The sequence below is a fragment of the Neofelis nebulosa genome, chromosome 10 (genome assembly GCF_028018385.1).
Source record: "Neofelis nebulosa isolate mNeoNeb1 chromosome 10, mNeoNeb1.pri, whole genome shotgun sequence".
In the NCBI taxonomy this organism is placed as follows: domain Eukaryota; kingdom Metazoa; phylum Chordata; class Mammalia; order Carnivora; family Felidae; genus Neofelis; species Neofelis nebulosa.
The window spans coordinates 95,917,300-95,943,555 of NC_080791.1; the positions used below are offsets into that span (position 1 = coordinate 95,917,300).

Genomic DNA, 26,256 nt, shown 5'->3' on the forward strand with positions numbered 1-26,256 from the left:
GCATGTTGTACAGCCAGGCACTTCTTGAAAATTGTGCTCATGGGCTCCCCCCCCCTTTTTTTTTAAGTTTATTTATTTGTTTGAGAGAGAAAGACAGCGTGAGAGGGGAAGAGGCAGAGAGAGAGAGACAGAGACAGAGACAGAGAATCCCAAGCAGGCTCCACACTGCCAGCACAGAGCCCAGTGCGGGGCTCAAACTCACGAATTGTGAGATGACTTGAGCTGAAACCAAGAGTTGGAAAGCAAGAGTTGGACGCTTAACTGACTGAGCCACCCAGGTGTCCCTCTCTTCCCTCTCTTTGTATAGGTCTCTTCAAGCCACTCCAGTCAGTCCTTCATCCCCACGAGTCTTGTCAAAATATGCCAGAGCCTGCCTTATTGCCAAATTTGGTGCTCAGCTTGAAGTTGTCTCTCTCACCCTCTTAGCTCCCCAGCCAGCACTTGTCCTCTGACCTTATCGAACTGTTTTCCTCCATGGCTTCCAGGACATTCACTCCTGGCTTTCCCTCTAAATCCCTCACCATGACTTCTCATTCTCTTCTGCTGAATTCCTCTTTTCTTAATGAGTCTTAAATACTGATGTGCTCATCAGATGGTCTTATGTCCTGTCATGGCATAAAATATGACATCTATTCTGAGGATTCTCTTAAATCATATCTGCAGTCTCTCCCTCAACTCCAGACTCTTGTATCCAATTGCCCACTCAACATCTCCACTTAGCTGTCTTACAGACATCACAAATACATCATGTCCTAAATTGAACTCTTTATTTCCCACCCCACCACACTGGTTAACCAGATTGCTCAGGTCCAAAATCTTCCTCGACTCTTGTGTCGCATACCTAATCTATCAATAACCTGTCAACTTTACTTCCAAAATGTCTCTTGCATCCAGCCATGTCTTTCCACCTCTACTTCTACAGCCCTAGTCCAGTGGTCTTCATCTCCCTTTTAAACCTATGCACAGTAGCCTCCTGACCAGTGTCCTTGCTTCTACTTTTGCCCCATAGAGTCTATTTGCCACACTTTTTTTTTTTACGTGAAATTTATTGTCAAATTGGTTTCCATACAACACCCAGTGCTCATCCCAACAGGTGCCCTCCTCAATGCCCATCACACACTCCCCTCCCCCCCATCAACCCTCAGTTTATTCTCAGTATTTAAGAGTCTCTTATGATTTGCCTCCTCCCTCTCTGTAACTTTTTTTTCCCCCTTCTCCTCCCTCATGGTCTTCTGTTGAGTTTCTCAGGATCCGCATATGAGTGAAAACATATGGTATCTGTCTTTGTCTACCTGACTTATTTCACTTAGCATAACACTCTCCAGTTCCATCCACAGTGCTGCAAATGGCCAGATTTCATTCTTTCTCATTGCCAAGTAGTATTCCATTGTATGTATATACCACATCTTCTTTATCCATTCATCAGTTAATGGACATTTAGGTTCTTTCCATAATTTGGCTACTGCTGAAAGTGCTGCTATAAACATTGGGGTACAAGTGCCCCTATGCATCAGCACTCCTATATCCCTTGGGTAAATTCCTAGCGGTGCTATTGCTGGGTCATGGGGTAGTTCTATTTTTAATTTTTTGAGGAACCTCCACACTGTTTTCCAGAGCAGCTGCACCAGTTTGCATTCCTACCAGCAGCGCAAGAGGGTTCCTGTTTCTCCACATCCTCTCCAGCATCTGTAGTCTCCTGATTTGTTCATTTTAGCCGCTCTGACTGGCGTGAGGTGGTATCTCAGTGTGGTTTTGATTTGTATTTCCCTGATGAGGAGTGACGTTGAGCATCTTTTTATGTGCCTGTTGGCCATCTGGATGTCTTCTTTAGAAAAGTGTCTATTCGTGTCTTCAGCCCATTTCTTCACTGGATTATTTGTTTTTTGGGTATTCTCTACACTTTTAAAGATCATAAGTGTGGTCATGTCACTCTTTTAAGGATTGTAGGGGGAAGAGATCCAAAGAGCATCAGAAAACCTTCAGTGGTTTCCCATCATACTTTTAAGAAAAAAATTTTGGACTTTTTACCATGGCCTATAAGGCAGGCCCTTGTAAGGTCTGGGACCTGGCCCCTGGCCACTTCTCTACCCCAAATACCACTTTCCTTCTTGTATTCTGTGATTCGGCCATACTGGCCTTTGGGGTGGGTGTTGAGAGAACCAACTTTGTTTGTTCTTGGTCCTTCTGTTGCTTGAAAAATTTCTGCGGACATTCTCATGGCTCTCTTTTTTTTTTTTTTTAATTTTTTAAAATTTTTTTAACGTTTATTTATTTTTGAGACAGAGACAGAGCATGAACGGGGGAGGGTCAGAGAGAAAGAGGGAGACACAGAATCCGAAACGGGCTCCAGGCTCTGAGCTGTCAGCACAGAGCCTGACGCGGGGCTCGAACTCACGGACCGCGAGATCATGACCTGAGCTGAAGTCAGATGCCTAGCCGACTGAGTCATGGCTCTCTTTCAAGTCTCTGTTCACATGTCACCTATCTTCTGACCACACTATCTAAAACAGCATCTCCTTCCATCACTCTGTCTTCTTACTTTGCTTTAGTTTTCTTCATAGCACCTATTGCTCTATTGTAATGTATCACTGGTCTTCCTACAAGAACATTAACTTTTTCGTTGACCTTTGTTATATTCACTGAGGTAACCCCCCTGCCTCAAATAGTCCCTGACACATCGTACGCTCTCGGAAGTGTTGCATACGAGAGAGAAAGGGAGGGTACCTGCATGTGTGTGTGCAGGCAGTTGCTTACACTTGTAAAAGCTCTTGCATATTAGCACAGTGAAGGGCCACCATCGTTTTAGTAGTCTGGAGAAAGCGCAGTGCATTTACTTTAAAGGGGCAAGCCAATTCATGCGTTCTCCCTGCTAACAATAAAAGCTCTAGATAAACCAAGACTTCTCTAAGAATGTCGTATCTCTGAACCAGAGTTGTAAAATGGTGTCTCAGATAACCTACATTCTGATTGGCTGTTTGGAAATACTCTCTCTTCAACATACCTTAAATGATATGCTCAAAGAACTTTGAGATTGTGACATTATTGAACTTAATTGATTACTATACAAATTTAGGTAAGTCCCTTAACGTTCAGACATTTAACATACACAAAAGAAACATTTGTTAAAAATCTATACCGTCATGACACTTTTAAATAAGCTACACATTTGCTTTCAAGGCCTAGTACCAGGAATTCACACTAGCCAGATCAGATTGTGTCTCCCATATTTATTTAGTCAGCAGTAACTACTTCATGAGTCTAACTTTTGAAAAGAATTCATTTATGTATTTTTATTACTAACATCTCACCTCATTCTTCACTTACCCTCTGAGGCACTTAGTTATTTAAATTAAAATCAGGTGACCAGCAGGAGAACCCTCCTCACCTTGTGCCCTCATGATCTGCCCTTTCCTCTTTTAGTCTAATTGTTTGGTCGGGAGATGAGATGGATAGTTAATCTTTAGTAAAGCTTTAGAGAGTGGTACATGCCCAAAATGGTCAAATGGAGTCGGGAACGTTTTATTTGAGCAAATATTTGCTGAGAGCTTTTTGTGTGCCATTACATTTGACAGGCTTAGTTTGCTCGTTAAACACATATTGGAATCCTTTCTGTGTTAGGTACGTGGAATACAGCTGTAATTGAGATTGTCCCTGCCTTCACAGAGTTTGCATTTTATAGTCATACATGGAAGGGACTCTAATTTAGGATAATGTCAGCAGGTAGCTTTTATAGCAATAAAAATTTAATGTCAATTTCACTGAGCACTTTACCAAGTGTTTTCAATATTCATTTCTCATTTTATGGTCATATAGACCCAGTAAGATGTGGGTATTGATATCTCAATTAAATAAAGAAATTTAGGCCGAGTGTGGTTAAACTCCTTGCCCAAGGCCATGCAGGTAGGAAGTGGCTGTGTATAAATTCCAGCTTACATCCCATTCTAAACTGTTCTCTGTACTGCTAAACATTACTACCAATATAAAGAAAAATATTTCTGTTGTTTTGTATATAAAACATCAGTATTTTCTCTATTTTTAAATTGAATTTGATTTTTTTTAAGTGGGTTCCATGCCCAATGTGGGAGCTGAACTCAGGACCCTGAGACCAAGAGTCAGATACTCTACTGACTGAGCCACCCAGGCCTCCTATAATTGAATTTGAAAGTATAAGATACGTGATCATTGTTCAAAAAAATATTTTCAAGCTACTTAGTAGGACATAAAATGAAAAGTGAAAGTTTCATAACCACTCATAGTTCTTCCTGGAAGTAATCACAGAATTATTTGTGTATTCTTCCAAAAAGTTCCCATGCATTTGCAAACCCTCATGTGGATTTTTAAAAAACACAACTGGAAACATTTTGTCTCACCACTACTTTTTATTAATAGAGTTAGACATCTGTCAGAAATGAAAAGCTACTCTCTTTGCCCTTAAAATTGCATAGTATTTGATTGTGTGGCTATTCTGTAATTTATTTAACCAGTTCCCTAATGACAGGCATTTAGATGGTTTCCAGGTTTTTACTGCTGTGAGTGTGTGTGCCCATTCATGTGTCTTCACATGCTCCTGTGAGCATATTGAGTAGATCTGTAAGAATTCTTTGAAGTGGAATTTACCTGTTTGAAGAATGCATATTTAATTTTCTTATTGCCGAGTCGTCCTTTTAAAGGATTGCATCAGGAGTGTTTAAAATGCCCAACAGTGTTTGGGATGTATGTCAAATCTTTGTTTATATAATCCGCTTCTAGTCAGACAGCCCTTATCCCATCCATTGCCCTTAGCGAAACAGTGTTACGGCTGTCAGTGGAAGTATGAACAAAAAGGAACTTTCAGTTTGGTTTGGTTATCTTCATAGAAAAATTAAACCTTTGTCATTAATGCTTACTTCACACTTGTTGGGATTGCAGTAAAAGAAATTAGTCAAACTGACCCCCCCCCACCCACAGTTAATACTACCACTGTTCGATGAGTAATAAAGTTGAACTTTATTCAATGGTGTTGTACAGCAGTGATTTCTAGCGTGAAATAGCGAAGTTATTTCCTGGCTGTTGAGTTGCCGTCACCTGAGTAATGATAAAAATTAAGGTTCAATTTCTGGCACTCATTTCCGTGCCCCTTTTCCAATATTTGATTAACAAACCTCAATAACAAAATCCTATAAACTGAGCAACTTAAGCACCGAAGTTTTTCTCACAGTTTTGGAGGCCAGAAGTCTAAGGTCAGAGTGCCAGAGTGATCAGGTTCTGGTGAGAGCGCTGTTTCTGGCTTGCAGACCCGCTGCATTCTTGCTGTGTCCTCAGGTGGCAGAGAGAAAGAGAAAGCAAGCTTTCAGTGTCTCCTCTTATAAGGGCACCAATCCCGTCATAAGGCCCCAACCTCATGACCTCATCTAAACCAAATTACCCTCCAAAGGCCTACTCTCCAGTTACCATGACATTGGAGGTTACAGCTTCAACGTAAAATTTTTGGGGAGACACAGTTCAGTCTATAGCACCCAACTAAGATTTTTTATGCTTACATATATTGTATTTATCACCTTTAAGCCTGGCATTGTGTCTGGAACTTAGCGGGTGCTTATATTTGTTTTCTTTTTGCTGCTGTAAAAAATTACCACAGTTTATGTCTTAAAACAACAGAGATTTATCATCTTACGGTTGTGTAGGTTAGCAGTTCAACCCATGTTGCGCTGGGGCTAAAATCAAGGGGACAGTAATGCTGCACATCTTCCTGGAGATATTAGGAGAGAGTCCATTTCCTTACCTCTTTCTAGTTTCCAGAGGCCACCCACATTCCTTGCTTCTTGGCCCCCTTTCATTGTATCACAAAGCTAGCAACATTGCATTTCTCTGACCTTTCTTAGCAGCGTCTCTCTCTTTGACCTCCCTATTCCACTTTTAAGGACACTTGTGATTACATTAGGCCCACCTGGATAATCCAGGTTATATTCTGTCTTAATTAAAGTAATCTGAATAGCAGCCTTAACTCCATCAGCTACTTTAATTTCCCTTTGCCACATAACCTAACTAGTCACAGGTTCTGGGGATTAGGACATGAACATCTTTGGGGGCCATTATTCCATGCTCAATAAATATTAGCTGCTGGAGTGAGAGTCACTTCTGAGTTACATATAAAATAGCTCTAATTGCACAGCGACATTGTTCTGTATATGTTTTCAAGAATATCATGAATATGCAAATGAGAAATATCCGTGACTCTCGTGTCCCGATCCAGCATTTCATTTTCTTTCCTTGTAAAGTTGTAAATTGTCTACTTTATTCATTATGTTATTTGTATATTTCCTGGTGATACAAATCAGAACGTGTAGCCTGGTAGCACGCGTGTATAAGAAGTTGTTCATTTGTTGTTTATGTTGAAGATGGTTATTAACTTGCTTATTTATCACTTTGGAAAATGGTGCTTGTTTGATATGATTGCTCTCATAAAATTGGCTGCAACACTGCACATGGTCAAATCTAGACTATAGCTATATAATACACTTCAGATACCTAGATTGTTTTCTGTGTGTTTAAGCATTTACAACTTTGTCTTCCAAGAACTGTGAACATGGGAATGTAAATCTAATTGAGAGTAAAACTTTAGGAAATAGAGATACGAAGCCACAAAAATTCATGTGATGGTCAAGATTCAGTATTTCTGTTTATTTAAAGTTTATATTTAGCTTCAGTAGTTTATATTTAGTTTCAATAACCTGATATCCTACAAAATTGAAGTCCATGTTTTAAAACATTAAAATACCATATTGTACAAGTACACTAATGGCAAAAAAAAAAAAAAAAAAAAAAAGTCTTCTTTAACAAAAATATTTCCGGATCCTGACAGTTCATAATAATAGTGTTTTATTGATCTGAAACAATTAAATGTTTCCAGTGAAAGATCTGCTTCTCTATTAAAGTTTTGAAAATTATTATAGTCAGGAGCCCATGAAAGTCCCTTTCCAGAGCTGAGGCTGGACTGGTATTTTGTTTGTGAATTTGCACTTCTCTCAACCTGGAGGAAAGTCCAGGTCCATGATGGTCAGACTTGAATCCTAAAGAAAGAATTACATGCAAAGTCAGGCAACAGACTTCTGCCTCCCTCATTCCATCCCTATCCACTCATCTTGCTTGCCCCTGTATTCACCTGCCAGGGGTCACAAAGGTGAGGGTTCTTTGGTCAGTCATTTGAAAATGGTAGTGAATTAGATTTGAGATAAGGATAAAAATCTGAGGAGACTAAGGTAACAAACAAAAAAATACAAAAGATGTTACCTTTTAAAAGTGTTTTGACTGGCCCCACATCTGGGAGAGGAACTTTTTTCTCTATGAATATATAAGGAAGAGTGACAGGGTTGTTCCTCAGACCTAAGTTGTCATCACAACTCATTTTTTGTTTAAAAATACACATCACATAACATTCTGAGGTTTCATTTTAACAAGACCTGTAGGTAGTACTTAAAAAGAGAGATATATTTTATAAACATAAGTAATATATGTTTGCTGTAGAAAAAGTCAGAAAACACAACCAAGAAGATAATCATGTTGAGTCTCACCAACTGGAAACCACCATTCATGAAATTGTGATGTAAAGTGTCAGTGGGTTTAAAGGGAGGCAATGAGGAAGATTTTTTATAAGCACACAAAAAAGAAACACATGTGGCCAACAAAGAGATTAAAATGTATTCACTCTTTTCCCTTTGTTGTTAAGAGTGTGGAAAAACTCAGTGACTGTTGGTAGGAATTTAAGTTGATTCAGCTATTCTGGAAAAAAGCCAGCAAAAAATATAAATTTAAAAGTGTAGTCCCTTTAACCTAGCAATTCTTTGTTAGGAAAAAAATAAGTAAGCAGCAATAAAAAAAATTTGAGTGTAAGGATATTCATCTCAATACCATTAAAAAGGGAGAAGAACTAAAAGCCCAAATTTTAATTAGCAGTAATCTGGATAAATAACTTTAATGTAATATTACCCACTAAATATGATGACATAGATCTGTAATTCCTGAGAAAACAAGCTGATAAAATTTAGGAAACAGTGGGGAAGGGAAGGATGCAGTATAGTAAATATGATCCCGTTTTTGTAAAAATGTTTTATCTACATAGCAGTGTGTGTGTATACATATGCAGAGAAGTTATTCTGACATAATTAACTAGGTCTGACAGCAGACTTTTCAAGTAATTTTAATTTTTTTTAATATTGTCCATAATGTGTTTGTTTTTATTGAAAACTATATATTTAGCTTATGATCAAAGAAAAATTTCTTTTCCAGTTGAACTTTGTTAGAATTAAGTGGCATAAGGACAGGGAGAGCTAATTTTGCCTGTGACACAGTGAACAACTTAACTGCTCAGAAATAAATAGCCACTGCTAATTGGAACCTTGGTTTAATTTGACAAATTGACAGTTTAAAAAATGCTCTCAGCTGCAGCTTTGGAAAGAGTCCCTACCTAGAGCAAGTACAAATTTATACCGGCAAATTGAAAGAATGATCATTTCATTCATTTGAATATTAGATTCCTTCGGGGGCACCTGAGACTGATAAAAATGTGACACTTTCACGATAGTGTTAAATCTTTTATGGGGGTAGGATATGAAGAACGTATGGAACTTTAAAAGTCATGAGGCTGGGTCCCCTCAGCTTATAGATGAGGAAATGGAAGCCCATGCAGAGAAGGTGATTTGCTTAAGGTTGCACAGCTAGTCATAGACCTGTGAAGGACTTACTTTTCACAATCCCTGGAAGCCTAGACCTGTGAAGGACTTACTTTTCACGATCCCTTGAGGCCTAGCCACTTTACCTCCTGTACAGGTAGTCATCAATGAATGATAGTCTTGGTGGAGATGGATATTCTACCAAATGTGACGTCAGACAACTTCATCAAACAACCAGCAGCATATTAAGTGCTTGACATGTTCCTGAAAGCATAGAACAAGGAATACAAAAAAATTTTTTCTGGAGAGACAGACATACAATAATTAAACAAAGTAATAAGCACTATTAAAGGAGTGTGTAAAAAGTACTATGGGAGCTCAAGAGAGGAATGGCTTCACAAAAGAAATGTCATTTGAGCCCAGTCATTTGGCCTTCAGCAAAAGCATCAGGATAGAAGTGTGTTCCAAGTAGGAGAATTAGCATGTGCAAAGCGACAGAAGATCTGAAAAGAGCCACGAGGGTAAGAAGAGGCCCTAGGCAGAGGGTTTAGAAGAACTTTTGGCAGATGTTTGGAAATAGCATCAAGACTTCTGTAGAAAATTTTTATTGGAATATTTGGACAGATTCTAAGTGCTGCAGATACAGTTTGATCCAGGGCTGATAAAACAGTATGACCACAATAGGTTGCTCTCTGTCTTCATTTCTCTGCTTCCTTAACCCCATTCTCAGGCTCCCTGTGAATACAAGACGGCTGGTCCCCGTAGCTCAAACAAAAAGTTCTGGATTAGAGTCTCTTTAGTACCAGCTGACCACTTGGTTAATGTCCCTTCTCAAAGATTACCATGACCAAGGGAAAGGGATCTACTGATCAGGACTTCCCACGTAGGGAAGGATGCTTCCAGCTAAGCGGGGCAGGTGCTTTTGCCACAAGAAGGGGATTCCAGATACTAGATAGCAAACATTGTAAATACCCACAAAATGGGATCGCTTCAGGTAGCAGTAAAATCTTCATTGCTTTGAAGATCTTTATTTATGTTTTCCATCATATTGTCTCAATAAATAATCTAAAATTTTGAATAAAAAATTTAAAATATTCCATCCCTAGTTTCTAATTAAGGGGAAATTTTTTAATTTTAGTATATGTGCTGCCGAAGCAAGCACAAGGGGAAATTTTTTTAAATGGGTATAGCATGGAGCATCTGGGTGCCTCAGTTGGTTAAGTGTCCAACTTTGGCTCAGGTCATGATCTCACAGTTCATGGGTTCGAGCCCCATGTCGGGCTCTGTGCTGACAGCTCAGAGCCTGGAGCCTGCTTCGGATTCTGTGTCTCTGTCTCTGCCCCTTCCCCAGTCACGCCTCTGTTTCTCTCTTTCTCTCTCAAAAATAAACATTAAAAAATATATTAAAAAGATAAAAGTGGATATGGCATAATAAAAGATTTCAGTATGGGCACCCGGGTGGCTCAGTCGGTTAAGTGTCTGACTTCGGCTAAGGCCATGATCTCTCAGTTCATGAGTTCCAGCCCTGTGTCGGGCTTTGTGCTGACAGCTCAGAGCCTGGAGCCTGTTTCAGATTCTGTGTTTCCCTCTGTCACTGCCCCTCCCCCAGTCTCACTCTGTGTCTTTCTCTCTCTCTCTCTCAAAAATAAAGATTAAAAAAAATTTAAAAAAAAGATTTCAGTAATGCTGCTCTCATGTACTCATTTGAATACCATTAAAAATAATAAGTAATGGGGCGCCTGGGTGGCGCAGTCGGTTAAGCGTCCGACTTCAGCCAGGTCACGATCTCGCGGTCCGTGAGTTCGAGCCCCGCGTCGGGCTCTGGGCTGATGGCTCGGAGCCTGGAGCCTGTTTCCGATTCTGTGTCTCCCTCTCTCTCTGCCCCTCCCCCGTTCATGCTCTGTCTCTCTCTGTCCCAAAAATAAATAAAAAACGTTGAAAAAAAAAAAAAAAAAAAAAAAAAAATAATAAGTAAGAATGTTTAGCATATGTGAAGAATAAGTTGCATATGAGGGCTGGAATTAATATTATAATATAGAAGTATTCAATTTCCTGTCATAAAGGACCAGTGGAAAGTGATTGCCTCTCTCTTGCTTTTGTAGAACTCAAAAATGTTTATACCCTTCAAATGGTTATTTTAAGTTTAAAATAGTCACCTTTTATAGATTTGGCAGTGAAGTAATTATCCTTATATAGTGACATTTCCCTCCGTGACCCTGTGAATTTACTGAGGTAGGGTTCCAGATTAGAGAGGTAGTTATTAACAATATCTCGGTTAGAGAGACCAGCAGCAAATGAAATATATGAAAATGAACTTGATATGAGTCAGATATTTACTGCTGTTCTATATAATTGGACACATGTACTTATATAATATAATGTATTCAAAGGAAAATAAAATTGAATTGAGAACTCTTAGAGAATGAATCATTCTGTATAATAGAAGTCCGTTTAGCTAATTTCCAAATATTTGGTCAGTTTTTCCTTGCAGTATAAACTTTGCTGTAAAATATATTTCATACTTTTTTAACCATCTTAAGTAGAACAAATTTGAAAATAATTCCCTTTTCTTTATGATTCAAGTCATTACAAGCATCATTTATTATGCTATGAAGTAATGGAATTTTGTAGGGTTGCTTGTCCCTTGTGAAAAAGCCACAAGGTGCTTTGAGATCTTACATAGGAGTCATGTCCTTTTTAACCTACCTCTCTAATTCCTGTCACCTTTTGCTCCTGGGCTGATAGCAGCCTCTTCTAAATGCTAAAGATTTTGAAGGCATTCACATTGTGAGTAAAATTGGAGTACATAGTTTTCCCTTATTGCCATGGTGGGCCTGGTTTACGGAGGCTTAAGAAACGTTTATTGGCTGAGTGGATGTTGTACCTTTACAAACATACTCTCTTTTGTAACCTGAGGAGGAGAGGCGTTTGAAAGGAGAGAAATTCAAGCTGATTAGCATTTGTCAAAGATATTATAAAGTCTTAAATTTTAAGAACTTGAAGTTACCTCAATAAAAATATACGCCAGGCTATAAATCTGCAACCAACCCTTATCCGGCAAAGAGCCATGCCATTTGCTGCCGTGTCAAGAGGGGAAGCACAGCTGTCATGCACTCCCTTCCTTCTGTGATAATTTTATCTTTGTGTCTCCTCTAGCTGTTGTATCTGTGTTGAACTTAATGAAACTTCAGGAAATGAAAAGTACTTCCTTACAAAGGAATGTTGGCCAAACCCTTGCTATGCAAATATGCCCTGATTAGCTAGTATCTTTTTAATCTGAAACTAAGATTGTGCTTTCAGTCTTTCTTCAGTGTAAGTCTTCATTCTTTTGTTCCTCATGCAGTTCTCCAGGTGACCAGAACGTTTAGGTATTTTGGAATGGGAACATCTTACTCCCGCATTCCTCCCCCTTGCCCCGTTTTTGGTTTTGTTTTTTTGTCTTTTTCTAAAAACCTCGTTTAAAAATACCTATACAGTCGTGTACTAAATAGCTACCTCTTGAAGTCTGGATGAAGTAGCAAAGTAAGCAGATTTTCTCTGGCCTCCTTATGTAAAGCTCTTTTGCACTCTGACCACTGGCTATAGCTTTTACATTTTCTTCTGTACAAATTTTGGTGTGCTATAATGTATCACAAATAATATATCACAATGTCATAAAAAAAAGGTTGATGGGCCTTGGAGTTAAATCAGTCCATATTCAATCCATTGTAGTAGCTTTCCCTGCCCTATATGCATTTGACTGTTGGGAATATGTTCAAATACTCCTAAAGAGAAGCAAAATTTTCTATGTCTTATTGAGATAAACCTAACATTTTGCTTGCAGGCTTTTGTTAGCTTTGATTGATAGAGGAGATTTATGTCTCAGGTGGTCAAGTACTATATTTTTAGTGCCTTTTAAGTACAGAGTGCAGTTTTGATATAAATTCCAATATCGTGGAAAGGCCAGGGGAAGCAGTGAATGAATCTCATCTTAAAAGCAAGACCATAGGCAATGATTATCCATAACGATACAATAATAATTATACATCCAAATAATTACAAGGGAAGTTATTCTGGACTAGCATCTCTTTTTCCTCTGGCATTTCTGAAATGATAGAATGAGCAAGGGCAGATGAGTTTTATCTGTAGTCACTTAACATTGTCCAATTTAATGCGTATTATTAAAGCAAGCATCCAACTTTATTTCATGTTGTATTTTTTTTTAATTTTTTAAAATTTACTTACTTATTTTGAGAGAGCAGAGAGATCACTAGCAGGGGAAGGGCAGAGAGAAAGAGAGAGGTTGAGAATCCCAAGCAGGCTCTGCAGGATCAGCGCAGAGCCCAATGTGGGGCTTGAACCCACGAAACGGTGAGATCATGACCTGAGCCGAAATCAAGAGTCAGACCCTTAAGCAACTGTGCCACCCAGGCACCCCTATTTCATGTTGTTCTTATTTCTTCTTTTAAAATATTTTTTAGATTGTTTGTTTGTTTGTTTGTTTGTTTTGAGAGAGAGAGAGAGAGAGAGAGAGAGAGAGAGTTGGGTAGAGGCAGAAAGGGAGAGAGAGAAAATCCCAAGCAGGCTCCATGCTGTCCACTGTTGGTGTAGAACCCGATGTGGCGCTCGATCTCATGAGCTGTTAGATCATGAGCTGAGCTGAGCTGAGATCAAGAGTTGGACACTTAACCAACTGAGCCACCCAGGCATCCCTAAAATCTTTTTTAATAGGCCGTTGTATTCACCAATATCTATGTAAGTCTACCTTCTGCACTTAAAAAGCTAGCTCTAAATTCGATTAGTTGAGCTGATACCAGTTTCTTCAAGATTACAAAAAGATAGTTTTTTCTCAAAGTGGAACTTCCTGAAGAGCTTGTATATAGTTTGATAACTCCAGTCTAGCACCATGTGATAGCAGGAACTTTATCTTATCCCTTAGGCACCAAGAACGCTGTCAGATTTTTCTGGAATTCAAAAACCGTGTGTGTGTGTGTGTGTGTGTGTGTGTGTGTGGTTTTTTCTTTATTATAAATGTAATATGTGTACATGATAAACAGTTTTAAAATGTACAAATATAAATAAAGAGAGTGTGCCTCTCTTCTTAATCCCACTTCCCAAAAGAAACCACTGTAAACTTACTTGGTTTTGTGCATGTAGAAACATGTATACATTTATAAAAATATATGCACGTAATTTCTTAAAAATATCATAGTATACATATTCTTTATTTTTAGTTAATTATACATTGTGAACATCCTCCCATGACAGTATGTCTAGTCTTTTTGTATCCCATTTTAGACTGTGGATTTCCCCATTCTCTTATTGGTGGGCTTAGGTTGTGTCTAATTTTTTTGGCAGCTTAAAGTGTTGTAGTGAGCTTCGTTGTGTGTGTGTGTGTGTGTGTGTGTGTGTGTGTGTATATTTTTTTATCCTTGTGTATATTTTTGCCTATTTGCTTAATAACGTCTGTAGAATAGTTTTCCTAGAGTTAATATTGCCAGATCAAAAGATAGGCACTTTTAACATTTTGATACATGTTGTCAAATGACCCTCCATTCAACCAAAACAAATTTATAAGCCTCCTTTTAGCATAGGAGGGCTCATTTTTCCTACATCTTCAACCACATGGTCACTTGTTTATGATCCAGAGAACATGAGCTGTAAATAAGAGATCTCAAGATTATTTTATATTAACTTTGATTTATGGATTCTACAAATAGCCTTCAAAAATAGGTGCTTTTAGTGTTTTCCTTTTATCACTCCAAACCTGTTCAGATATGGAATATTCTGTCAAGACAAGACAATTCCTTTTTTATTGTTACACGCATGAATTATCTTTTAAACAATTTACTTTATCACTCATTGCCAAATACTTCTCTTCTCGCATATTTCTCCTATGACTGACCAAGTTAGAATACTCACTTCAAAAGCTTAGTCTTTCAAGTTGGAATTCAAGGGACAGCTATTGAACATGATATTCTCTTTGCTGAAATTTATGTGCGATCACTTTTGAAATAGTCCTTGGGTTTTAGTAAGCACCTAACACTGATTATAGTGGTAGTTGAACAGTAATTTAAAGCATATTAAAGGGAACTTTATATGAATCCAAACAAATGTCAATGAAATCTGAGCTTTATTTATCACTTACTTGCTTGCAGGTGGATTCGCCGATGAACTTGAAGCATCCCCATGACTTAGTCATATTAATGAGACAAGAAACAACCGTTAACTACCTCAAAGAATTGGAGGTGAGGCAATGGGCATGTGATATGCAGCTGAAACTTGTTGTATTTCATGGGGAGCTATTGTATTCAAAGAAAAATGAGAACGAATTATTTCTTAAGCTCAATTCTTCTCAGTTTTATAGGAATATATTACTTTCATTTTTAACTTTTTTTTGAACATTTTATTTATTTTTGAGAGACAGAGACAGACCATGAGCTGGGGAGGGGCAGAGAAAGAGACAGAATTGGAAGCAGTCTCCAGGCTCTGAGCTGTCAGCACCTAGCCTGATGTGGGACTTAAGCCCACAAACCATGAGATCATGACCTGAGCCGAAGTCCAGTCTGATGCTTAACTGCCTGAGCCACCTTGGCACCCTGAATATATTACCTTTAAATCCTGATTTTAAAAATAACATCTAATTAGAGGACATTTGAGCAATAGTAAGAGAAACAGACTAACTTGGGTTTTGCTTGATTCTTGACTCCTATCCTTGTTCAGGGTTTCCATGTATGAGTTTTTCCATCAAGTATGAAAAGGAACAGTCTCTATACATATGCTTAGAAGGAGAGTTTGGGTAAAATACAAAAAGGAAGAATGGTTTCAATACTGTATAAAAATGTAATTTTTATTAGTTTCCAAGTAGGGAAAACTAAGGTCTTGTTATTATGTGTTCTTACAATGAGATGAAAGCGTTAATCACTTTGTACCTTGAAAAGTTGAAACCTATTGGTGCTAATAAAATCTGACCTTTTTGTTTCTATCATTTGATTTCCATAAACTGATTTTGCTTAATAACACACAATATTAATTATTTGAAAAACTGGGAATAAGACAGTAGGTATATTTATACAGCTTCATGCTTGGAAGCTTTATATGTTGTTTTTTTTTAAAACACAGTGTACAAAAAGTGCATCGGTGCAGAAAATAGTTTTTATTTTCAAATGCATATACACATTGTATATGTTTATTTCCATTCTTTTTTTTAAGAGGCAGTATGATATAAAGAGAAGGAGACTTAAATTAGAGTATGCGAAGGGGAAAAATGCCATTCATCATGTCAATGAAAACGAAAATGAAAAATGTTGACTCCATCAGTTTTTGATTAAGGTACAGGCTGGAGATAAAAATTTGTTATTCACTGAAATGTAGACTTAAAGCCATGACACTAAACAATATCATTTTTCTACAACGTAGTGACAACTAAATGAACTTCTTAAGGTGCCAGAAGACAGTGGAGGAATAACCTCAAAGTGCTAAGGGGAAAACCAGTCAAACTAGAATTTTATGTTCTTTTAAACCATCATTCAAGAGTGAGGGTAAAGCAAAGATGTTTTCTGACATACAGAGTTTATTTCCCAGACTCTCACTTTAAAGAAAATTAAAGATGTACTTCCGCACAAAGAAAAGTACACCCAGTAGACACGCATAGGATATATAATGATGAGTAAAAATACTAATGAAGAAGTTGCTAACCTTATTTAATTATTTTTTTGTGCTTTGAAAGGTAAAACTAGATTAAATTAATATGTAGTTGTGTTGAGGTATGTTCAGTGATTAGTTAAGGCTTGTTAGACTCTTCTGTCCTGTTTATGAGAAGGTGAAAGTAACAAAATCCTGTTGGAAAACTTATGGGCATACATACTAAAAATTTAAGAGTCTTGCTACCTTTCAAGTAGTCTTGCCAAAAGAAATAGGAATTCAGTCAAACCACTGTATTTTCCAGTGTCATTTGTTTTTAATGACATTTCCTTTGCCATTCTATATTTTTTATGTATTTAAAAGATCATTCTGAGAAGGGAGTCTGCAGATTTCATCAGACTGCCAAAGAAGTCTATGACACAAAAAAGTTAAGAACCCCTGGATCCTGCTGTCAATATTTAGGAAATGTACAAGACAAAGAAAGGGACACGTGAAATGAACCTAGGAGATGCAGTCAGCAAAATCGTATAGAGTGGCAAGCTTTGCAGGACAAATGACCCAACTTTTTAAACAAATTATAAAGATTAAAAAAGGTGGGGAGGGGAACTGGAGGAATTACCAGTAGATTAACAGATTTATAGACAAATCAGCCATTGCAGTGTGTGGGTCTCATTGGATTTTGATTCAAACAAACTGTATTTTTATTTATTTATTTATTTATTTATTTATTTATTTAAAGTTCTTTGTTTTATTTATTTTTTTATTTGAGAGAGAGAGCACGAGCAGGGGAAGGAGCAGAGTGGAGGGGGTGGGGAGAGACAATCTTAAGCAGGCTCCACACCCAGCGCAGAGCTCAAAGGAGGGCTTAATCCCACCACCCCAGGATCATGACCTGAGCTGAAACCAAGACTTGGATGTAACCCACTGAGCCATCCAGGCACCCTCCCTTTTTTTTTTTTAAAGAGATTTTTTTTGTGTGTTTTATGTGTGTGCATGAGTGTGTGCATGTGCGTGTGTGTGTGTGTGTGTGTGTGTGTGTGTGTGTGCTCCAGAGAGAGAGAGCAGGAGCAAGGGAATGGCAGAGGGAGAGGGAGAGAAAATCTTAAGCAGGCTCCGTGCCCAGCATGGAGCATGGTGTGGGCTTAATCCCACAGCATTGGGATCATGACCTGAACTGAAATCAGGAGTCAGACACTCAACCAACTGAGCCACCCGGGCACCCAAACAAACTGTATTTAGAGTATCTTTCAGAAATATATTAAAATATTTACTGATGAAAAACTTAACCAAAAATAAAGTAGAGGCAAGGATTAAAATAACGGAACTGCAATCTGTAGTTTCCAAACCTACAAGTTAAGAGAAAATACAGGAGGAGAGGAGGGAACATAGAAAGTGTTGACAAGCACGTGACAGGCAGGAAAAGAGAAAACAGCAGCAAAGAAAAAGAATGATAAACATACCTGAAACTAATACAACATTTTGTGTCAGCTACACTTCAATAATCAAAAATAAATAAATAAATAAATAAATAAATAAATAAATAACAGAAAATCCAAAATAACATGTTTAAAATAAATTCAGATAGATCAGCAATCACAGTAAATATATCAGATTAAACTTGCTGATTAAAACTCAGACTATCAGATTGGATTTCTTAATTAGTCCAGCTGTATGGGACATGTAAGAAATACACCTAACACAAAGCCAGTGTGGTGATAAATGGATGGAAAAAGTTTTCACTATGTAAATACTAAGCAGAAAAAAGCTGTGATGGCAGTATTTATACAAACTCACAGTCCCTCATCTGAAATCACCAGGGCTATATATGGTTAGAATACAGCTTTTTACTTTTTTTCTTCTTTTAGAACCGTTATAGGTACAGATATCTAGTATTACATTGTACTGCCAGCAGGTTCTGGTCCCAAACTCCATATTCAAAGACATTAATATTTCTTTAGTGAAATGTGTAAATATTCACACCAAGAGGATAAAAAGTATAAAATGGCTTTTCATCAGGTTTTGCTACCACATGAATATTAGTGCAAAATTCTATTTTCCATGGACACCAACCTCATGACCTAAGCACCTCTGAAAAGCTCCACATTCTAATACCATTTTCAGGGGTTATGATTTCAACATATAAATTTTTAAGGGTGAAGGGGCACAAATGTTCAGACAATAGCACTAAATGTGAAAAATTTAAGCTTTAAAACTTTAAGAATATATTAATATGTTTATGACATTGGGATAAAGAAGGGCTCCTTAAATAACACAAATCACAATTAAGAAAATTAATTGATAGTTTTGACCATCTTAAAATTAAAAGCTTCTGTCTCGCAAGTGACACCATGAACAAAATTAAAACATAAGTTATAAGCTGGGAGAATACTGTTACAACTGAAGAATGAGTTTACAGAATCACTCTTCACAAATGTCTACAAATCAGTGAAGAATCACTAGGGAAAAATAGGCAGGCTCAATCAAGCTACAAAATATCTCATAAATATTTGAAAATATGCTTAATCACATTAAGGATTGCATTAGTTAAGATAGTCTAAATTTTGCAATGTATGTCAACTTTTGCATTGGCAACAAACAGTCCCAAAAATCTCAGTGCTGTTTCACAGAGGAAGGTGGAGGCTCAAGGAAGACTAACCAAATATACAAGCCTGTTTAAAATGTCTACTTAGGGGCGCCTGGGTGGCGCAGTCGGTTAAGCGTCCGACTTCAGCCAGGTCACGATCTCGCGGTCCGTGAGTTTGAGCCCCGCGTCAGGCTCTGGGCTGATGGCTCAGAGCCTGGAGCCTGTTTCTGATTCTGTGTCTCCCTCTCTCTGCACCTCCCCCGTTCATGCTCTGTCTCTCTCTGTCCCAAAAATAAATAAAAAACGTTGAAAAAAAAAATTTAAAAAAAAAATAAAATGTCTACTTAGAAGTGACATCATTTCGGGGCACCTGGATGGCTTAGTCGGTTGAGCATCTAACTCTTGATTTCAGCTCATTTCGTGATGTGAGCCCCATGTTGGGCTCTGCTCTAACAGTGCAGAACCTAGTTGAGATTCTCTCCCTCTCTCTCTGCCCTCACTCATGCTGTCTCTCTCTCTTAAAATAAATAAACTAAAAAAAAAAAATTCTACTCACATTCCATTGTCCACATCAAGTCACATGGCCAAGCTTGAAGTCATAGGGTAGTATAGTATAGTTTACCTACAGGAGGAAAGTGGGGAGGGAGTAAGTGGAAACATCATTTAGTAACATCCCAGTAATCTTAATGGTTTAAAACAATAAGATCATATTAAATGTCACTCTGGTCCAAAAGCCAGAACTCAAGCTGACAGAACAGCTACTGTCTGGAATATTGCTGTTCCCAGTACCTGAGGGAAAAGAACATACACCGGCTGTAAAAATGCTTCCCTCCGGAGGATTTAATGGCACCTCTCATGTTACATTTGTGAAAATAGTCATACTGGCCACATAGGAGTCCAGCAGAACAGTGGTGTAGAGTCCTTTGTAAGGAATCCTTTGTAAGGAGTCCTTTGTAAGGCCACAAGTTCATTAATAGTAATACATTCTACTCCAATAATTAAAACATTTCATACCCATTATTTTTTTATTTATTTTTGAGAGAGACAGAGTATGAGTGGGGGAGGGGCAGAGAGAGAGGAGACACAGAATCCGAAGCAGGCTCCAGGCTCCGAGCTGTCAGCACAGCGCCCGACGCGGGGCTCGAACTCATGAACTCTAAGATCATGACCCGAGCCGAACTCAGATGCTTAACAGACTGAGCCATCCAAGTGCCCCGAGTTTTTATTTTAAAGTAGGCTCCACACCCAGCGTGGGGCTTGAACTCCCAACCCTGAGATCAAGAGCTGTGCACTCTACCAACTGAGCCAGCCAGCACTCCAGCAGATGCAGTTTCATAGGTGGTCAGAGATCATATTATGGAGGTATTCAGGTGCCATTAGTGTAAATGTCATTTTCTGTTACTTTCTGTCCATGAATACCTGTTTAGAGACGATTATTTAGTTGTCAACTAATTAATCCCCCTTTATCCACAGTTTTACTTTCTGTGGTTTCAGTTACCCATGAATTAACTGTGGTCCAGAAGCAGATGATCCTCCTCCTGACCTATCGTCAGAAGGTCACTAATAGTCTAACACTGTGTCACAGTGCGTACGTCGTTCACCTCACTTCATCTTACCATGTAGGCATTTTATTATCTCACATTATCATGAGGGTGAATACAGTACAAGAAGATACTTTGAGAGGCTACGTTCACATAACTTTTATTACAGTATATTGTTATAACTGTTGTATTTTATTATTAGTTATTGTTGATCTGTTACTGTGCTTAATTTATACATTAAACTTTATTATAGGTATATATGTTTGGGGAAAAAACATAACATATATAGGGTTGGTACTGTTCACAGTTTGGGGTATCCACTGGGAATCTTAGAACATACTTCTGCAGATAAGGGGGCACTAGTGTGCTCAGAATCCTTGTCTGTATAGAGGATTCTAACTTCAACACATTAAATTCTCCTCTTCTCTTATGTGGTATCTAGACTGAAATAACAGAAAAATTCATTATGTTCTTATTGTCTTCTCAACAGAAGCAATTAGTTGCTCAAAAAATTCACATAGAAGAGAATGAGGACAGAGATACAGGACTGGAACAGAGACATAATAAAGAAGATCCAGACTGCATCAAAGCCAAGGTGCCCTTAGGAGACCTGGATCTCTATGATGGCACATACATAACTTTGGAAAGCAAAGACATCAGGTAAAAGAAAATCTCTCTCCAAAAATAAAATTAACGTGTTCCCGAACAGAACTTTCTCAAATCAGTAAATTATCTAATGAGAATAAGCTTCAATCACGAATGAGTTTATTGAAATTTGAAATTTCAAAATAACTCACATGTAGAATTCTTAAAGATTGACTTAAAATGTTGAATACTACAGTAGAAGATTGAACAGTTTATAGTAAAAGAAATACAAATGGTCCATAAACATGTGGAAAACATATCTCTCAGAAGGGATCAAATAAGTACAAATTAAACCATTTAAATTGTTTTCACCTATCAAACTGGAAAAAATATTTAAAAATCAGTAACTGGTAAAAATGTAGAGAGGCTGTCAATAGAAGTGTAAAGTGGTTTCATATTTCTAGAAAGAATTGTAAAAAGCTTTTAAAACAGTCCCATGATCTTAACATTCTTTGATACACCTACTATTTCTTAACTCTCGAATTATCTCCTTTAAGTTGAACTCTCAAAATATTGACTCCAGCAGTAGCAATGTGAAAAAGGTTGAATGTTGACTAATATTGGTTGTAAAGTAGAGATGCTATGAAAATATGGTTCCGTTAGGGGAAAATTAGACATTTTTTCACCTTTCATTCATTCATTGCTCCCGGCTTCTTGATTTTAGCCCTGAAGATTATATCGACACAGAATCTCCTGTCCCTCCAGACCCTGAGCAACCTGATTGTACCAAAATTCTAGAACTTCCATATAGTATACATGCTTTTCAGCACCTGAGAGTAAGTAGAGAGATTTAGGATCTTGTTTTCTACATTTTTTTCTGTAATTTACTCTCTTGCTTGTAAATAGTCTTTATATTTCTTCTCCTCTTTCAAACAGCTTTATAATTTTACAAATATCTCCTATTTCTTAATATGCCTTTAAAATAAATGCATTAAGATACTGAGTTACTTGTGAGCTTTTGTCTTATGATCTCCTTTTTCTGTTTTGTTTTAGTTTTTTTCACTTTTTTTCTTCTTTTCTTCAGGGTGTACAAGAGAGAGTTAATCTTTCGGCACCTCTGTTACCTAAAGAAGATCCAATCTTCACATATTTATCTAAACGACTAGGAAGAAGTATAGATGACATAGGCCACCTCATTCATGAAGGCCTACAGAAGGTAAGTCATCAGTGATTGAAAGAGTCAGGGGCGCCTGGGTGGCTCAGTCAGTTGAGCGTCCGACTTCGGCTCAGGTCATGATCTCATAGTTTGTGGGTTCGAGCCCCGCGTCAGTCTCTGTGCTGACAGCTTGAAGCCTGGAGCCTGCTTCGGATTTTGTGTCTCCCTCTCTCTCTGCCCTTCCCCCGCTCAAAAATAAATAAAAATGTTAAAAAAAATTAAAGAAAAAAAGAAAAAGCCAGAGACTGTGCTCACAGAAGGTCTTTTGTTCTCAGAAAATAACCTGCCTAGATTGTTTTTGTCTAGAGAGTGATTTTTTTTATTTTAAAGATTTTTTTTTTAATGTTTTTTATTTACTTAGAGTGCATGCAAGCGGGCAAGGGGAAGAGAGACTAAGCACCCCCAAAATAACTACTTTAAAAAAAATTTTTTTAATGTGTATTTATTTTAGAGAGAGAGCGCGTGAGCTGGGGAGGGGCAAAGAGATGGAGACACAGAATCTGAAGCAGGCTCTTGGCTCTGAGCTGTCAGCACAGAGCCAGATGCAGGGCTCGAACTCATGAGATGGGATATCATGACTTAAGGTGCTTAACCGACTGAGCCACGCAGGCACTGCAAAAACAACTACTTTTTAAATAACGATTTTTAAAAGAAAACAATTTGTCCTTATAAAAAAATTCAGACTATAAAAGTCTATAAAAGAGAATGAAAAAAACCTCAGTTAATTACTGTTTTATAATAAAATCTTCTGGATCTTTATTTTTATGCACCTTTATAGTTAAAACACTTATTTTCATAAAATAAATTTTTAATAGTGGAATTTTGGGCATCAAAGTGTAATCATATTTTTAAGGCCCTTTATATACATGTTGTCATACTGTCCCTCAGAAATGCTGTACTCACCAACTTTTCTACAGTTAATATCTGAAGTTATTATACAGTGTAGCCAACCGTGAGTGTTGGCATTCTATTTAATCTGTGCCAATTTGTAAAAGGAAAATTTGTGTCTCTTTTATTTCTATTCTTTGATTATTAGCCATTGTTTCCTATTTCTGAATTGTGTGTTCATGTTTTGGGCCCATTTTCTCATGCATTTTTGTCTTTCTTTTTAGATTTTTTAGGACCTCTTTATATATTAAAGATATTAAACAGTGGGTGTCATATGTATGTTTCTGTTTATCTTAAACTTTATGACTGTTTTAAAAAACTTAATTTGACTGTTTTGCACTGCTGAGTTTGAATTTTCTCTACATGGGCTTAAACTTATTTACACTGAGTTTTTTGTAGTGGTCCAGTTTAGTATCTTGACCTCTGTGTGGTTAAAATTTAGGATATGTTACGAGATGAAAATCCAAGCCACAGAAGGAATCTGAATTTCTGTTTAACTTCAGTAACTGATCCACTTATTACTCTGTACTGAAGAGATAATTTTTTAGCAGTATTGGTTTGCATTACATTGTGAACACACATGACTAAATAGCGAAATAAAAGGGGCACCTGGCTGGCTCAATTGGTAAAGCATGTGACTCTTGATCTTGTGATTGTGGGTTCAAGCCCCGCATTGGGTATAGACATTACTTGAAAATAAAAAATCTTTTAAAAAAAATTCATCTTTTACAAAAGCAGAAGCTTGTCATTTGCTTACATGTGTACCTTCATTCAGATATTAAATTTGTTAACTTCAGGAATTTCACATTAGAACAACTGGCATTTCTAAGTAGGTTAGGTCCTAACTTCTGAAATCCTGAAATAGGAACCAAGAAGTTGGGGCCGGTTGGCGGGCTTTCAGCATAATTCACCCCTTGGAGTGATAATTTGGAGTTGAATAGTCTCTCTGTGGAGATGACACCTTAATGCACTTTGCTCCTGATGATGATCAGGAGGCTTTTTTAGCAGGTGTAGTTTATTTGTCCTTTGTCCCCTGCTTTATCACTGCTGTAATGTCACGTTCTTCTTCATATGAAGTTTCAGAAGAGACAGAATAGTAAAGGTGCTCACTTTGAACATTCTAAGTCGAAGAAAGTGTGTCGAGTTGTGTTTGATGGTCATTTTATTTGTTTCATCTCTAGAATTCTTCCTCATGGGTACTGTATAACATGGCTTCATTTTACTGGAGAATAAAGAATGAGCCATATCAGGTAGTGGAATGTGCCATGCGAGCACTTCACTTCTCTTCCAGGTAAGGTTTCTCCCTTTCTGGACTGCCTGAGTCTCCACATAACTCAGGACTGTTAAAGAAACAATGCATAAGAAAACAGTATGAAGAAGCATTCTTTTGTACTTACCCTCTCCTCTATCCCTGTTCAAAGAATTTAGTCCCATCACAAAAAAAAAAAAAAAAAAAAAGACCACTGTCAAAAAGCTCAAAGTTCAAATACATTATTTGTTCAGAGTTCAAAATTCAAAGTTTAATAATGTTCTTCTAATTTCCATTAAGGAAAAAATATATAATATAGATACACTCTGATTCACTTGAGACTTGAATGTAAGAAACTTGCCTGGAGGAATTAGCATAAATTAAATTTTTCTCAAAACAAATAATAAGCCCTAAATATATTTTAAAATCATAAAATGTCTGCAGACCTTATTTTTGTGGCAAAATTTATAGCTATCAGATTAAATAAGCACCATCAGTTATGTAAAAATGAAACAGTATGATTTTCTTAAGTTATTTTCTCCATCTATCAGTATACTCAAAGTTAAGTCCAATAACTTCAAATGTAATTTTCCCTTGTCAAGTCGTTATGTAATCATATAGAGCACATGCTTCTTTCCTAACGTCTAATTACGCCTCTCCTTCTCTTTTAGGCACAATAAAGACATTGCTCTGGTCAACTTGGCAAATGTTCTGCACAGAGCTCACTTCTCTGCAGATGCTGCTGTTGTGGTCCATGCAGCTCTGGATGACAGTGACTTCTTCACCAGCTATTACACTTTGGGAAACATATACGCAGTAAATACAACGTTTTTGTTTTCAAGAGCCAAACCAGTTGCTATTTTCCTTTCTTTTTTAAATAATTTATTTCCAGTTAAAAATTACCTTTTTTCCTTCCTCTCTTGGTCTGAACAAGAAAAAGGGAATGGTAATGAAGAAATTAGGATGAAAAACCTCAACACAATAATGTATCATAATTGTCTTAGCCTCTTGGCAAAAAAGAAAAATAATTAAATTGATAGTAATATTAAATTCCTGCAGAGTGCACCTCTTAAGCTAGTTATACTTTCTAGTTATCTTATACCATATCTTATGTTGTAGATTTGGTCACTGATCAAAAATAACGTTCACTGTAGAGTAAGATGTAAGTGTGAGCTCATAAATCATTAGGAGATTTGGACAGATCCAGCCAGGCCGTGGCTGACGTTTTTCCTTGTGTGTGTGTGTGTGTGTGTGTGTGTGTGTGTGTGTGTGTGTGTTTGTTTGTTTTTGTCTCTTCAGATGCTGGGGGAGTATAACCACTCAGTGCTCTGTTATGACCATGCTTTGCAAGCCAAACCTGGGTTTGAGCAAGCTATAAAGAGGAAGCATGCTGTCCTGTGTCAGCAAAAACTCGAGCAGAAATTGGAAGCTCAACATAGGTAATTGGAAAAGACAATTTCCCTGAAGCCCTAAGTTGGACCTGTGTAGGGTGATGTCAGTGTTAATTTGTTCATTAGAATTAAGAAAAACCTCTTCATTACTGCTAGTCCTGTCCCTTTTCTCTAGGTGTAGGAAGCTCAGCACAATTCAGAGGAGTCTCTAATAGCATGGATTCCAGGAACTAGAGAATCTTTGCCGTAAATTCTGTCATTTTAGATCTTTACACTTTTGACCATCGATTGCTTTTATGAAGTCAGATGGATTGGGGTGCTCTTGAACACTAACTCTATTATGTTTTCATTTCCATAGAATGCATTGTCAGTAAAATCACTTGCATGTGCTATATTTGATCTTTCTCCCCTTTAGCTGCCTTGTTGGGTTATTGTTAAGTTAATTAAGTGATGTTGAGAAACATCATTTGGTGCATATTTTAATCAGATTTCTATAAATTGTACAGTAATGAAATTCTGTTGTAGTTGGCC

General features: G+C 37.4%; 1 protein-coding gene and 1 long non-coding RNA gene across 5 annotated transcripts in view; one reads left to right on the plus strand and one right to left on the minus strand.

Moving 5' to 3' along the window:
* Nucleotides 1–26,256, plus strand: part of TTC17 (tetratricopeptide repeat domain 17) — a 125,997-nt gene that overhangs the window by 8,691 nt on the left and 91,050 nt on the right. For both annotated transcript variants that reach the window (XM_058688709.1, XM_058688710.1), the window contains exons 2-8: nt 14,786–14,875; nt 20,887–21,056; nt 21,706–21,817; nt 22,066–22,197; nt 24,267–24,376; nt 25,006–25,150; nt 25,634–25,773. In XM_058688709.1, the coding sequence (XP_058544692.1) occupies nt 14,786–14,875; nt 20,887–21,056; nt 21,706–21,817; nt 22,066–22,197; nt 24,267–24,376; nt 25,006–25,150; nt 25,634–25,773 (899 nt within the window). The remainder of the gene's footprint in view (nt 1–14,785; nt 14,876–20,886; nt 21,057–21,705; nt 21,818–22,065; nt 22,198–24,266; nt 24,377–25,005; nt 25,151–25,633; nt 25,774–26,256) is intronic.
* On the minus strand, nt 4,963–21,754 carry LOC131487734 (uncharacterized). 3 transcript variants are annotated; one of them, XR_009249929.1, is made up of 6 exons: nt 21,668–21,754; nt 19,412–19,477; nt 14,776–14,929; nt 5,538–5,598; nt 5,196–5,296; nt 4,963–5,064 (listed from the first exon to the last, which is right to left on the minus strand). It is a non-coding gene; the product is annotated as an uncharacterized LOC131487734 (long non-coding RNA). The 3 variants fall into 3 exon arrangements; XR_009249928.1 differs by lacking the exon at nt 5,538–5,598; XR_009249930.1 differs by lacking the exon at nt 5,538–5,598 and having other exon boundaries at nt 5,142–5,296.